A 14,547-nucleotide genomic window follows, 5' to 3' on the forward strand; every position below is an offset into this window, starting at 1 on the left:
GAACAACTCCCCTATGAGGAAAGACTAAAGAGGTTAGGACTTTTCAGCTTGGAGAAGAGACGACTGAGGGGGGATATGATAGAGGTGTTTAAAATCATGAGAGGTCTAGAACGGGTAGATGTGAATCGGTTATTTACTCTTTCGGATAGTAGAAAGACTAGGGGGCACTCCATGAAGTTAGCATGGGGCACATTTAAAACTAATCGGAGAAAGTTCTTTTTTACTCAACGCACAATTAAACTCTGGAATTTGTTGCCAGAGGATGTGGTTAGTGCAGTTAGTATAGCTGTGTTTAAAAAAGGATTGGATAAGTTCTTGGAGGAGAAGTCCATTACCTGCTATTAAGTTCACTTAGAGAATAGCCACTGCCATTAGCAATGGTTACATGGAATAGACATAGTTTTTGGGTACTTGTCAGGTTCTTATGGCCTGGATTGGCCACTGTTGGAAACAGGATGCTGGGCTTGATGGACCCTTGGTCTGACCCAGTATGGCATTTTCTAATGTTCTTATGTTCTTATGTGATTTGATTCAGTCCATCTGAATCATTACCCATGAAAACCTTCTCCATTACGGGTACATCCCCAACATCCTCTTCAGTAAACACCGAAGCAAAGAAATCATTTAATCTTTCCTGTAGACGGCAGTAAAGCAATGTGAAAATGCTGTCGCGGCCTATCACACGGTACGCCAAGAACAGCCTATCGCGGGGTCTAGCCCACCTAGATCACTCAACCCGCCAGGCTACCCAGTTCCCATAACTCCAAAGGGAGCGGGAACGATGTTGGGACGGCATGTCAAGCACAGAGACCAAAGGAAGGCCCAGAAACTGTCTCTAAGTAATTCACCTTTTTTTTAAACTTACCGGAGATCAGCGCTTACCAGATGAGCACAGAGACAGTGTCCGGCTGCGGGGGGAGAAGGTATGTGCCATCACCACCGCGCTCGGCCTTGTGCACCCGCTGCCTTTCAGCTGTACAAGCAGCTAAGTCCTCACCGGTAACCGGTTACCAGACCAAGGCACACCTCTGAGGGACCACAGAAATCACCTCAAGAATTCTCAACTGGTGGAGGCAACTTTAGGTATCACCGCAGGAGAGTGAGGCTTTCGTTTCTCAATTTAAAATTCTCCTTTCCTAATTCACAGCAATCCCCATAGGAAGATGCAAGTCCACCATCTGCTGGAGGTAGAGAATACTGGCAAGCTGGGGTCACTGCAAGAATATATATATACTGTGATGTCAGCTTGCTCCGTCTCCATCTGCTGGCAGGAGAGCATAACCCACTGGTCCTGAGTCCATCTGTATTACATGCTAGGAAATTAAATATTCATGACGACTAGAGAGAAAAAAAATTCTAACCATTTATGCAGAAGGTAAAAAAACGACAGATGTTCATGAGGTGGTTCGGGCACAGAAGTTCTGTGCATACTGAGTATCGGGTAATTTTAAATAGAATGCAGGTGTGCCCATAAACATGCCTCATTTTATAACATTTATGCGCAGCATTTAACATACTAACACTGCAAGTACTTCTACAACCTTTACATGTGTATCAGAGAGAGAGAGAGAGAGAGAGAATGAGAGAAAAACACCTGCACAGAGTAAGTCTGGCACGTTATTTATATGTACCACTCTAGAGGGGCACTATGAATTGGGGTGGGTTTTTGGGAGATGGGTTGGGGGTTAGGAGGGTGTTGTTTCAGAAACATTCAGAGGTACTTAATAGTAAAATTGACATTAGTAAAGAAGTATAGCCCTTATAAGCGATGAAAAGTCCAACAAGAGGAGTTGATTTGTACACTGCAGTGCTAGCTGCATTGTATAAATCTACTGCTTTTCATCACTTATTCATCACTTATTATACCTTTGAATGTGTCTGTAGCAACACCCACCCAACTCCCTCCTCCCACCTCCTGAAAACTTACCCCAATTCAAAGTGCCCCCCTAAAGCAGTATATAATTAGATAGATAGATAGATAGATAGTCAGACTGACTCTATACAGAGATTCTTGCTCTCTCTCTCCCATCCCAGTTTTTAAATTCTGTTTTGAGGATTTTTAATATTTTGGCACAGCACCTCAGAAACTGTCACCCGCTTGTATGGCTGCTTTTGTTCCTGCTTGTTCACAGAGAAAAATAATCTATATAGGTGGATGGTAGCAAGTTTCAACTGCACATACAGCAGAAGCAGTCATAGTCTGTCAATCACAAAAACTGTTTGAACACAGCAAGACCAGCTGTGAGGAAACAGAGACATGCAACAGCAATAAACTTCTACTCCTGTCTCATAAAACTTACTAAATCCACAGTGTTCCTCTTGTTGGTTTCTCCTAAGGAACCGATGCAGAAGTTTATCCATCGTTCTTGCACATCATCTGGAAGTTCTTTAATGTGGAAAAAAGACAAAACATGTTAGCAAAATAATTCATTACACTAATATCTCCCATAGATGAGATATATGCTACCTCTAAGGTGACACACTGAACCCACCATGCCTGGGAATCACTCCATGAATGACCAACAGTGCACTATTGCTAGACAATTTGTTCATGGCCAGTTTTGAGAAAATGTGGATTTCATCATCTCTTTTTCAGAATGTATTTGTCTATGAAAAAGATTTTATTGATGATGTCTTTTTGACATGGATGGGACCTGTGGAAGAATTAAAATCTTTTTACACATGGTTAAATTCTTGTGATAGTAATATAAAATTCATTATCATGTATAATTCCAAGGAGATTGCTTTTTTGGATGTGGTAGTCAATCTGTATAGAGCAAATGGTTTTAAGACTTCTGTGCATTAAAAAAATGGATTGTAATGCATTCTTGCATTATATAAGTGGATATTCTCAATCCTTGAAAAACTGTTTGCCTTATTCTGAATTCTTTGTTTAGGAGAGTATGCTCAGGTATAATGAATTTAAGCATTCTTCTAAACATTTTTCATCTGATCTGGTGCAACAAGGATATCCTACACAACTGATCAAACATTCTTATAAGAGGGAACTATTTTCTCATCAAGAATTTTTATTAACCACTTCACCTAAAGAAACTAGTGGAAGAGATTTTGACCTGTGTTTTTAAATATTTACAAAGAGCCACCCGAGTTTTGAGAATCATCGTGCATCAGTGCCATCTGAAGAATCATCATTTACAGATAGTTTTCGGAAGATGATGGAATTTGAAAGAAATTTTAAGCCCTTACCATTTTGCTAAAGTGAAACCTATGACAATATATTTTAGCAAAAAAAAACCCCAAAAAACAGTGAAAGGTCATTTTAAGTGCAAACATTGCTAATTTTGTCAAGTAACTTTATAAATTAGATTTTAAAATCCAGTTACAAAAAAATTATATGAATTGAATTGTTTTACAAATTGTTCATCAACCCTTTTCGTTTTTGTGAAGATCTGTCAATGCCAGAAATTATATGTTGGTAAAACAATAAGGGCTTTAAGGATAAGAATTTCAGAGTCCATAAGCTGCTTTGATGAAACAGCAGACAGAACTGAAAGTGGCACAATGTTTGGAGGAAAATCAATCTTTTAAGGATTTGTGTATTTTTGCCTTGAACCATTTCCACAGACAAAAAAGGGAGTAGATAAAGATTTAATTTTATCTCAGAAAGAACAAAGATAGATTTGTAATTTAAATTGTGTAGAATCAGAAAGCTAAATACATCGATAGAATGGCATTTATTCATATGATTTTGTTGAAAACATGGTATGAGTTAAATGTCAGCTGTATTACAAATAGAGAGTGCCAACGAACTTTAAAGTGGACAGGCGGACTATACAATATCTTTCAGTTGTTCCAACCCTTATCCAAAATCCCAAAACTTCTCTGACACTGATTATACACCAATATCATGATTCATAATGAGTGACCATCATACTAGGCTTCATCGATGTAGCATTACACTATAGACTCTGCCTTATATATAATCATCAGTCACTGGTGACGAATAGTTATATATCCAAATCAATTTTTTAACTTTTTTTTATATGCAAAAAATATTAAAAGGTCCATATATGTATAACTTAACTTAGTAAATCAGTAGTTCCCATGCCACTATTATCATTCTGGATGGTCGGTCATCTCTACACCATTCCGTGAGACCATTCTCTGAAAATCTTTCAAGTACCAGCTATTCGCCCTTCTGTACTCCCATATTTCACTCCAGTCTCCCAAGTCTCCCGACATGGAGCCATGTTTCGGACCTGCTAGTCCTTTGTCAAGGGAACATTCTGCGTCAAAAACATCAAATGAATTAGCACAACTTTTCCAAAAAAGTATTTTTTTACATTCGCAAATACCTTGCCAAACTTGTTCCTCTCCAGCAGCATTGCATCGTGCAGAGCCTCAGTCATTTACCGTACTCACAATATGGCGAATTGGCGTTTTTCCTCCTCACTGATCTTATCTTAGCCGGAACTGGGTTTAAATCATGCGCCAAACAGCCCTTCCTCCTATAAATCACTTGGTACCTCCCCATTGTGTGGCGTGTTGCTGTCAGTCATCCAACCCAGATCTATCAGTATAAATTGCACCGATCAACACAACGAATACCATTCTATGTTGACATTTAAACCTAAGGGTGCCACAGTATTTAGTCAAAAAATCGATTGTTGCCCTTTGAGGTTTAAAATTTTATTCGGGTCACTACCACGCATATTCAACTGAATTTGCTCTAATACTCGCCATCGTAGATCATCAAAAGTATGATGCATATCTTTACAGTGAGATATCATCGGAGCCGAAATTTTGTCGGTAGCGATGCAACTATAATGTTCCACTAATCTAGTTCGTATCATCTGTTTAGTGCAGCCAATAAAATAGAGATTACATGGGCATACAATCAGGTAAATGACATTAGTAGATGAACAATCAGTATGACAATACAATGAATGTGTATGCCCTTGAACATCTATCCAATCTTTCCCAGTGATTGCTTGCGTGCATACTGACCAATGTTGACATGCCCAATGTCCTTGAGGGCCTTTACAATCAATGCCTCTTAATGGTCTCAAAAAGGAGTGTAAGAACATAAGAACATAAGAAATTGCCATGCTGGGTCAGACCAAGGGTCCATCAAGTCCAGCATCCTGTTTCCAACAGAGGCCAAAACCAGGCCACAAGAACCTGGCAATTACCCAAACACTAAGAAGATCCCATGCTACTGATGCAATTAAACATCACTAAAACATCACCTACATTTTTTCCTCTACTGTAAGATATCAACGGGGGAGCTGAAAAAATATCTTTATGTGGCTTTAATACATTCCAATATTGTCTGATTAGGGCAGCAATTTTTGTAGCTTTGTCCAAAAAAGGTAATGTACATATTAATGATGCGGAATTGCTGTTTGGTTACCGCTTGAAACGGATTCTATCGTGCGCTGCATTAAAAGCCCGTTTCATTGCACATTTAACATGTTTGACTGGATATCCTCTGATAAGAAATTTTTTCGCTAAACTTTCCGCCTGGATGCTGAACTCTTCTCTAGTGCTACAGAACCGTCTTAAACGTAAAAATTGTCTGATGGGCAAATTCTTTCGTAGATTGTAAGGATGAAAGCTTGTATAGTGTAAAAGTGTGTTCTTTTCCCACGGTTTGCTATAAAGGCTCGTAGCTATTTGGTCATCAACCTTTGTAATGTGAATATCTAAAAAATTCATTTGTGTGGGGTGAAATGACATAGTAAACTGTAAATGTACATCTAATGAATTTATTCATCTATGAAACTGTTGTAGTGAAACTTCATCCCCATGCCATAGAAAGAACACATCATCAATATAACGTGTCCAATTGGACGTGAGTCGAAATTAGTCTGTATCGTATAGAAGATTCTCAAAAGATGCAACATAAAGATTAGCCAAACTTGGGGCCATTGTAGTGCCCATAGCGGTCCCGTGGATCTGCTTATACCATACGTCCTGGAAAATAAAAAAATTTTGGCATAATGCCAATTCTGTGAGGACCATAAAAAATTCAGTAGGGACCCGGTGTGGGCGCTCTCATGCTTCTAAAGTTTAAGAACATAAGAACATAAGAAAATGCCATACTGGGTCAGACCAAGGGTCCATCAAGCCCAGCTTTCTGTTTCCAACAGTGGCCAATCCAGGCCATAAGAACCTGTCAAGTACCCAAAAACTAAGTCTATTCCATGTTACCATTGCTAATGGCAGTGGTTATTCTCTAAGTGAACTTAATAGCAGGTAATGGACTTCTCCTCCAAGAACTTATCCAATCCTTTTTTAAACACAGCTATACTAACTGCACTAACCACATCTTCTGGCAACAAATTCCAGAGTTTATGTATCTTCAATGATACGTAAAGCATCTTGCTGGGGTATACTAGTATAGAGAGCTTTTATATCCATGGTGACTAAAATGGCCTGTGACACATTATTGATGACATGAAGTTTAGATAACATATGCGTGGTATCCTTGCAGTATGAACGGGCTAGAGGCACAAAAGGCTGCAAAAACAAATCCACAAATGTGGACAGTGGTTCTAAAAGTGATCTGATCTTAGTGATGATGGGTCTCCCTGGTGGGTCAATTGGATCCTTGTAAACTTTAGGGACCATATACATGGTCGGTGCCACCGGAAATTTCTCTTGCAAAAAATTAGCTTCTTTCGACGTCAAGAATCCCACAGCAACAATGTCTTCCACCAAATCTTTGATTTTTACCTGCAACTCATCTGTAGGATTAGTCTGCAAGATGTTAGAACAGTTAGAACAGTTATGAAGTCTTGCAGACTAATCCTACAGAGGAGTTGCAGGTAAAAATCAAAGATTTGGTGGAAGATGCTGTTGCTGTGGGATTCTTGACGTCGAAAGAAGCTAATTTTTTGCAGGTGAAATTTCCGGTGGCACCGACCATGTATATGGTTCCTAAAGTTCACAAGGATCCAATTGACCCACCAGGGAGACCCATTATCACTACGATCAGATCACTTTTAGAACCACTGTCCACATTTGTGGATTTGTTTTTACAGCCTTTTGTGCCACTAACCCGTTCATACTGCAAGGATACCAAGCATATGTTAACTAAACTTAATGTCATCAATAATGTGTCACAGGCCATTTTGGTCACCATGGATATAAAAGCTCTCTATACTAGTATACCCCAGAAAGATGCTTTACGTATCATTGAAGAAACTTTAGAAGCACGAGAGCACCCACACCGGGTCCCTACTGAATTTGTGATGGTCCTCACAGAATTGGCATTATGCCAACATTTGTTTTATTTTCTAGGACGTATGGTATAAGCAGATCCACGGGACCGCTATGGGCGCTACAATGGCCCCAAGTGTTGCGGAGCGCTCGGAGAGCGATCCCACTTCCTGAGAGATGTGTGTCCTTGGGCCGCGGCTCGACCCCAGACGATTCCGAAGAGGGCCGCGGGAGGCATGGCATGCCCGAGCATGGGTTGGACGGAAGCAAGACTGGAGTGATGACCAGGCGACAGGCCCTCCTCCGGACCTGCATGCTTTGGAAGACCCAACAACGCAATGTTGGTCTTGTGAACAGTCCTCCGACCGTTCCCAGCCCTTTCGGACCTGCCGCAGGGTATGGCACGACGCGGCAGGCCGGACGGAGGCCAGGACAGCGAAGACTGGAACATAGATTCAGACGAGACTCAGAAGCAGGGTACTGGAAGTGCAGACGTAGACTCAGAAGCTGGGTACTGGGAGTGCAGACGTAGACTCAGAAGCAAGGTACTGGACGTGCTGACGTAGACTCAGAAGCAAGGTACTGGACGTGCAGACGAAGACTCAGAGACAAGATACTGGACGTGCTAAAGTAGACTCAGAAGCAAGGTACTGGAGGTGCAGAGGTAGATTCAGCGGCGAGGTACTGAAGATGCAGAGGTAGGTTCAGAAACGAGGTACTGAAGGTGCAGATGTAGACTCAGGAACAAGGGCTGAAGGAAAACATGGGCACTGTCCCTCAGGGCACCCCGCTCAGACCACTCCTGGGACTGAGTCAAGGGCCACCCTGTCCCACGAGTCCCCAACACTGCCTTGGAGGGCAGGTCACGGACCACGCTGAGAACAGGAGAATGCAGGAAAGATCCAGGCGAAGCGAACTCTGATGCTGGGATACTGACATCCGAAGCCCTGTCGGCTGGCAGGAAGGGAAGCTCCAAAGCGCAGGGACGAATCCCACCTGTTGGCCACTCCAGGGCCCAACAGGCCAGAAGGCACAGGAGCCAGACGAAGACAAAGGGCAGAACATCTGGGACTGGATTAGGAACTGGATCAGGCACCGACATCAAGGCAACAGGGAAGAAGCAGGTTGCTGCACACCGGCAGCCAAAGTAGGATTGCTGCACACCGGCAGCCAAGGCAGGTAACAGGGTCAGGAACAAGGACTTCTCAGAGAGTTAGAAACGAGGTACATGGCTAGCATCACAGATGGCCCTAATCAGCCCACCCCGAGGGCTGGTCACGGACCATGGCATGGCTTGCCGCGAGGTACCAGGACATTGGAGGACACAGGATCAAGGTGCTAGCTTTCAAGAGATTCAAGAGCAAGGTACTTAGCTTTCAGGCGAGTTTCAGGATCAAGGTACAAGGCTTGTATTATCTGGGCTGGACCATGGATACCGGATTAGAAATCAGACCTCAAGGCAGGAACAGGGACAAGCAAACATCAGGACTGGAACAACTGGAAACATCAGGACTGGAACAACTGGACAAGGAACTCCGATAAAGAACATGGAACACTGGACCTTGCAGAAGGCTGGAACACAGGCAGCTCCTGGAACGAGGATCTCAGGAGTGACCAACTCCTTGTGAAGGCAAAGACAGACTGAACGCAGAGCCCTTTAGTAGCGCTGAAGTGGAACACGCCCAGGGAGGGGACAGCAGGGGGCCACACCTGACTGACCCTTGAAGAGGAGCAGAGAGGCGCGCGCCCGTGACTAAGGAAGCTGGAGAGCTGGTGCTGGAAGCTGGTGGCGTCCTCAGCCCCGTGGAGGAGCCATGGAAGCCAGGCAAGCATGGGGGCAGCCCGGCCCTGAAGCTGGAGAAGTGGCAGGCTGTTGGAGCGGCTTCCAGCCACAAAGTCAGAAGCAGGAGAGAAGGTAAGGCTGGCTGCAGGGGCTGAGTAGGCTGCAGGCACTGGCAGGGACGGCCTCCCTGCCGGGCGAGGACCCGGACTGCAGCACGAGCACCGGCAGGGACGCCCTCCCTGCTGGCTGAGGACCCCAGGAAGGCAGAGGCACGTCGGGGAGAGCCCGGAAGGACAGCAGGATTCCCGGCCGCGAGGGAGACCTCGTGGTGGGTCGGCCCCGCTGCACGGAGGAGAAGGCAGCCGGGGAGGAGCCCGGACACCGCGGAGAGAGCACGGCAGCGGCAGCAGCATCGGCGGCTCGACTAGCCGCGTGAAGGTGAGGGCCTGCCCGCGCTCCTCGCGGGCAGGATCGTAACACTCAAGTTTGGCTAATCTTTATGTTGCATCTTTTGAGAATCAACTTCTATATGATACAGAAGAATTTCGACTCACGTCCAATTGGACACGTTATACTGATGACGTGTTCTTTCTAAGGCATGGGGATGAAGTTTCACTACAACAGTTTCACAGATGGACACATTCATTAGATGTACATTGGAGAGATTACTTACCTGATAATCTCGTTTTCCTTAGTGTAGGCAGATGGACTCAGAACGAATGGGTATAGTGTGCTCATACTAGCAGTTGGAGACGGATCTCACGTCAGCACGTAGTACATATACCCCTGCAGGAAGTTCAGAAGCTCAGTAATCTTCCTTGCAAAGCGTTATGGATATATGTGTGACTGACCAATTGATTACCTAAACATGATTAACCTGACTAATTGACAGTAGCTGGAGACCGCCAGTGTTCTCAACCGGAAGGCGTAGACACCCGGCAGGGTGGATGCCCTATGTAAGAAAACATGGCTTACCTTGAATCGGTGAAACCTCATGTATATCAGCAGCCGGGCGGGATGCTGAATCCATCTGTCTACACTAAGGAAAACAAGATTATCAGGTAAGTAATCTCTCCATTTCCTAGCGTGTAGCAGATGGACTCAGAACAAATGGGATGTACAAAAGCTATTCCCGGACTGGGTGGGAGGCTGCCCGAGGTCCGTTTAGGATTGCCCATGCAAATGCTGTGTCCTCCCTGGCCTGGACGTCCAGACGGTAGAATCTGGAGAAGGTATGGACGTAGGACCACGTTGCCGCTTTACATATCTCTGCAGGCGACAGTATCCTAGTTTCTGCCCAGGAGGCCGCTTGTGCTCTGGTAGAGTGAGCCTTGACTCGTAGAGGTGGTGGTTTTCCCGCTTCTACGTAGGCCGCCTTGATAACTTCTTTGATCCAGCGAGCAATAGTCGCCCTTGAGGCCCCTTCTCCTTGCCTCTTCCCACTGTGAAGGACAAACAAGTGGTACGTCTTTCGTACTGTTTCCGACATTTCCAGGTATCTCGACAGCAGCCTGCCGATGTCGAGATGACGCAGTATTCGACCTGCTTCCGATTTCTTCAACCCTTCCATGGTTGGCAAGGATATGGTTTGATTGAGGTGGAAGTTGTGAGACTATTTTGGGTAAGAAGGAAGGAACAGTGCAAAGATGGATAGCCCCTGGGGTGATTCTGAGAAACGGATCGCGGCAGGACAGCGCTTGTAGCTCTGAGATGCGGCGTGCTGAGCATACGGCCAGCAAGAACACCATCTTCAAGGTTAACAAACGGAGGGACAGGCCTCGCAGTGGTCTGAAGGTGGGTCCCGCTAGAAATTCCAAAACTAGGTTGAGGTTCCACAGGGGCACTGGCCATTTCAGTGGCGGGCGAATGTGTTTGACTCCTTTCAGGAAACGTGAACCATCTGGGTGTGTGGCAACGCTGTTGCCATCACACCTGGGGCCGTAGCAGGATAGCGCTGCCACCTGAACCTTGATTGAATTGAAGGACAGACCCTTCTGAAGCCCATCTTGAAGGAAATCCAAAATGATTCGGATTTTAGCGGCATGTGGATTGGTGTTGCAAGTTTTGCACCAGTCTTCAAATACTCTCCAGATTCTTATATAAGTTAGTGATGTGGAGAACTTGCGTGCTCGGAGGAGTGTATCTATTACCGACCCCGAGTATCCCCTTTTCTTCAGTCTAGCCCTCTCAATGGCCAGACCGTAAGAGAGAATTGAGCTGGATCCTCGTGGAGGATGGGACCTTGTCGCAGCAGGTCCCTGTGAGGGGGCAGGGGTAGAGGATCCTCTGCCAGTAGTCTTCTCATGTCTGCGTACCAGGGTCTTCTTGGCCAGTCCGGGGCCACCAGAAGAACTAGGCCTCTGTGCCGCTGAATCTTGTGTATAATTGCGTCCAGCAGGGGCCATGGGGGAAAGGCATACAGCAGGATCCCCTGAGGCCATGGCTGCACCAGGGCGTCGATCCCATGGGATAGAGGATCTCGCCTGCGACTGAAGTATCTGGGTACTTGAGCGTTGGACCTGTCCGCTAGTAGGTCCATGCCCGGAATCCCCCACTGATCCACAATCATCTGGAAGGCCGTGGATGACAGCTGCCATTCCCCCGGGTTTAGGCTTTCTCTGCTGAGGAAGTCTGCCCTGGTGTTGTCCTTCCCGGCGATGTGGACGGCGGAGATGTCCTGGAGATTTGCTTCTACCCAAGCCATCATGGGATGGCTTCAAGGGATACCTGTCTGCTTCTGGTTCCGCCCTGTCGGTTGATATATGCCACCGTGGTGGCATTGTCCGACATCACTCTGACTGCTCTGTTTCGAAGTCTGTGGGCAAAGCGCAGGCAGGCTAACCTGACTGCCCATGCCTCTAGTCGTTTGATGTTCCACCCCGACTCTTCCCTGTTCCACCGCCCTTGGGCGGTTAGCTCTTCGTAGTGTGCTCCCCAGCCGCTCAGGCTGGCATCTGTAGTGAGCAGGGTCCAGGTTGCGGAGGACATCTTTGACCCCCGGCTCGTGTGGCCGGGCTGCAGCCACCACCGTAACTGATTCCGTACTCTGGCCGGTAGAGGTAGATGCACGGTGTAGTTCTGTAATCGTGGGCTCCACCGAGATAGGAGGGCGCGTTGTAACAGTCTCATATGAGCCCGTGCACATGGTACCACTTCCAGAGTGGAGGCCATTAGGCCGAGGACCTGTAGGTAATCCCAAGCTGTGGGCCGGTTGGTGCTCAGCAGATTCTGCAAACTATTCCGGAGTTTTGATTTCCTCTCGGAGGTCAGGCTGACCTTGTCCTCCTGGGTGTTGAATCGGACTCCTAGGTATTCCAGCGACTGCAAAGGCTGTAGGGAACTCTTGTTTGTGTTGACTATCCTTCCTAGGCTTTCCAGAAGAGATATAACTCTGTTGGTTGCCCGGTGGCTCTCCTCCGGTGACTTTGCCCTGATCAGCCAATCGTCTAGGTAGGGATGGATGAGAATTCCTTCCTTCCTGAGCGACTTGGTAAAGGTCCGCGGCGCGGTGGCTAACCCGAAGGGAAAAGCCTGGAACTGAAAGTGCTGTTTCAGGACTTTGAAGCGTAAGTAGCGCTGGTGATCCCGATGGATTGGGATATGCAAGTAAGCCTCTGACAGATCCAGGGATGTGAGATACTCCCCTGGCTGTATTGCACTTCGGACTGACCGCACAGTTTCCATGCGAAATCCTGGGACCCTTAAGTGCCAGTTGACCGACTTGAGGTCCAGGACGGGTCTGAAGGTGCCCCCCTTCTTGGGTACGATGAAATAAATGGAGTAATGCCCAGAATTTATCTCCCATGCAGGCACTGGGATTATGGCTTTCAGGGACAGGAGCCTCCACAAGGTAGCTTCCAGTGCCGCCCTCTTGAGGGGTGGACAAGTAGATTCCACAAACTTGTCCGGAGGGAGACGAAGGAAGTCCAGGTAATACCCTTCTCGGATGATGGCGAGGACCCACGGGTCCGAAGTAATCTCGACCCATCTGCGGTAGAATAGGGTTAGCCTGCCTCCTATGGCTTCTTCCCCCAGATGGGTCAGCTGATGCTCATTGTGGGGTGCGGCCGGGACCCGAACCCGAGCCGGTTCCCCTCTTTTTGTGCCTGGTCCGGAAGGACTGGTTCCTGGTCTGAGAACGAGGTGCTTGGTAGCTAGTCCTGTAAGGGATGAAGCGTTGAGAGCTTCTACCTCTGGATGGCCTAGGAAAAGGGCGCTGGTTCCTCCTTGACTTGTCTTCCGGTAGACGGGGTAATGGAGAGGCGCCCCATTTGTAAGCCAGTTTCTCGAGGTTGCTGCCGAACAGGAGGGATCCCTTAAAGGGCATTCTTGTAAGGCGCGTCTTGGAGGAGTCGTCGGCCGACCAGTTTCGTAGCCAGAGCTGTCTCCTGGCTGCCACTGAGGATGACACTCCCTTGGCTGCTGTACGGACTAGGTCAGAGGCAGCGAGGCAGTGAGGAACGAGAGAGCTGATTCCATTTCTTCTCCCGGGGTGTTGTTCCTGGCTTGTGATAAACAGGAACGCGTCACCACGGTGCAGCAGGTCGCGATTCGTAGGGACATGGCTGCCACCTCAAAGGCTTGTTTCAGAATGGCGTCCAGGCGCCGGTCATGCGCATCCTTGAGGGCCGCCCCTCCCTCCACTGGAATGGTGGTGCGCTTCACAATTGCGCAAACTATGGCGTCTACCTTGGGGCACGCCAGCAGCTCCTTGGTTGCCGGGTCCAGCGTCTCATAGTTCGATACGGCTCTATCCCCGAGGGAAGTTCTCCCTCCTCGGGGAGCTCGCCTTCTTCCTCAGAGCAATCTGAATCCCCATAAGTGGGGCTTCTGGGTGGTGGGTGGCCGTGCCCAGGGGCAGGGTCATCCGGTACATATGGGTCCGTTCGGGGATTAGACTGCATCTTGACAAAGGCGTGAATCCCCTAGAATAATTCCACCCAGGAGAGCGAAGCAGGTTCTAGCCTTAGGGGCAGCAGGTCTCTAGGGTTCCCCGGCTGCTCACCTCGGCCTGCTAGGTCCGGGGTGTTCCCTGAGGAACTGGCAATTAATCTGGGCTGGGACCGGCCCTGGCCTGGAACTCCCAGGGCCTCCTCACATTGGGCACATAGGGAGTCTGCTTCCTCGCTCTGTGTGGCTCTGAGGTGGCATGCTGAGCAGACGCCTAGAGCTCTTATGCCTGATTCTGGTTGTGCCGGCTCTGTGGATGCATGGGCTCTCATACGCTCCATCGCGTCTGTTATCTCTATGCACCGGTGAGCTCCCAGCCGAGAGTATGCGCCTGATAATATGCGCGAAGATGTGCGCCTATCAATGTGAGCCTATCAATGTGCGCCCATCAATGTAATATGCGCCCAATTACTTTCGGGCGCCTAACATACGCGCCCGTTGCCTGTGCACTTAGTCTGGTCTGAACGCTAGATCGAGGCGGCGAACCAGGGCAGATGGTGACGGCGAGCAGGCAGGCAAAATGGTGACCTCCTTGGCGGGCTTCCACGTAGGCAGACCCCGCTAATCCTCGCTCTTCGGAGACCAGTAAAGTAAACATGTACGCCTTACCTGATCTTCAGCGCTTCCCG

General features: G+C 47.5%; 1 protein-coding gene across 6 annotated transcripts in view; it reads right to left on the minus strand.

Annotated features, from left to right (window-relative positions):
• The window catches only part of PPP6R3 (protein phosphatase 6 regulatory subunit 3), a 1,439,644-nt gene that overhangs the window by 640,289 nt on the left and 784,808 nt on the right, over positions 1 to 14,547 (minus strand). For all 6 annotated transcript variants that reach the window (XM_029582701.1, XM_029582702.1, XM_029582698.1 and 3 more), the window contains one exon: positions 2,301 to 2,386. In XM_029582701.1, coding sequence (XP_029438561.1) covers positions 2,301 to 2,386 — 86 coding nt within the window. The remainder of the gene's footprint in view (positions 1 to 2,300; positions 2,387 to 14,547) is intronic.

Source organism: Rhinatrema bivittatum, chromosome 17 (genome assembly GCF_901001135.1).
Source record: "Rhinatrema bivittatum chromosome 17, aRhiBiv1.1, whole genome shotgun sequence".
Classification (NCBI taxonomy): Eukaryota; Metazoa; Chordata; class Amphibia; order Gymnophiona; family Rhinatrematidae; genus Rhinatrema; species Rhinatrema bivittatum.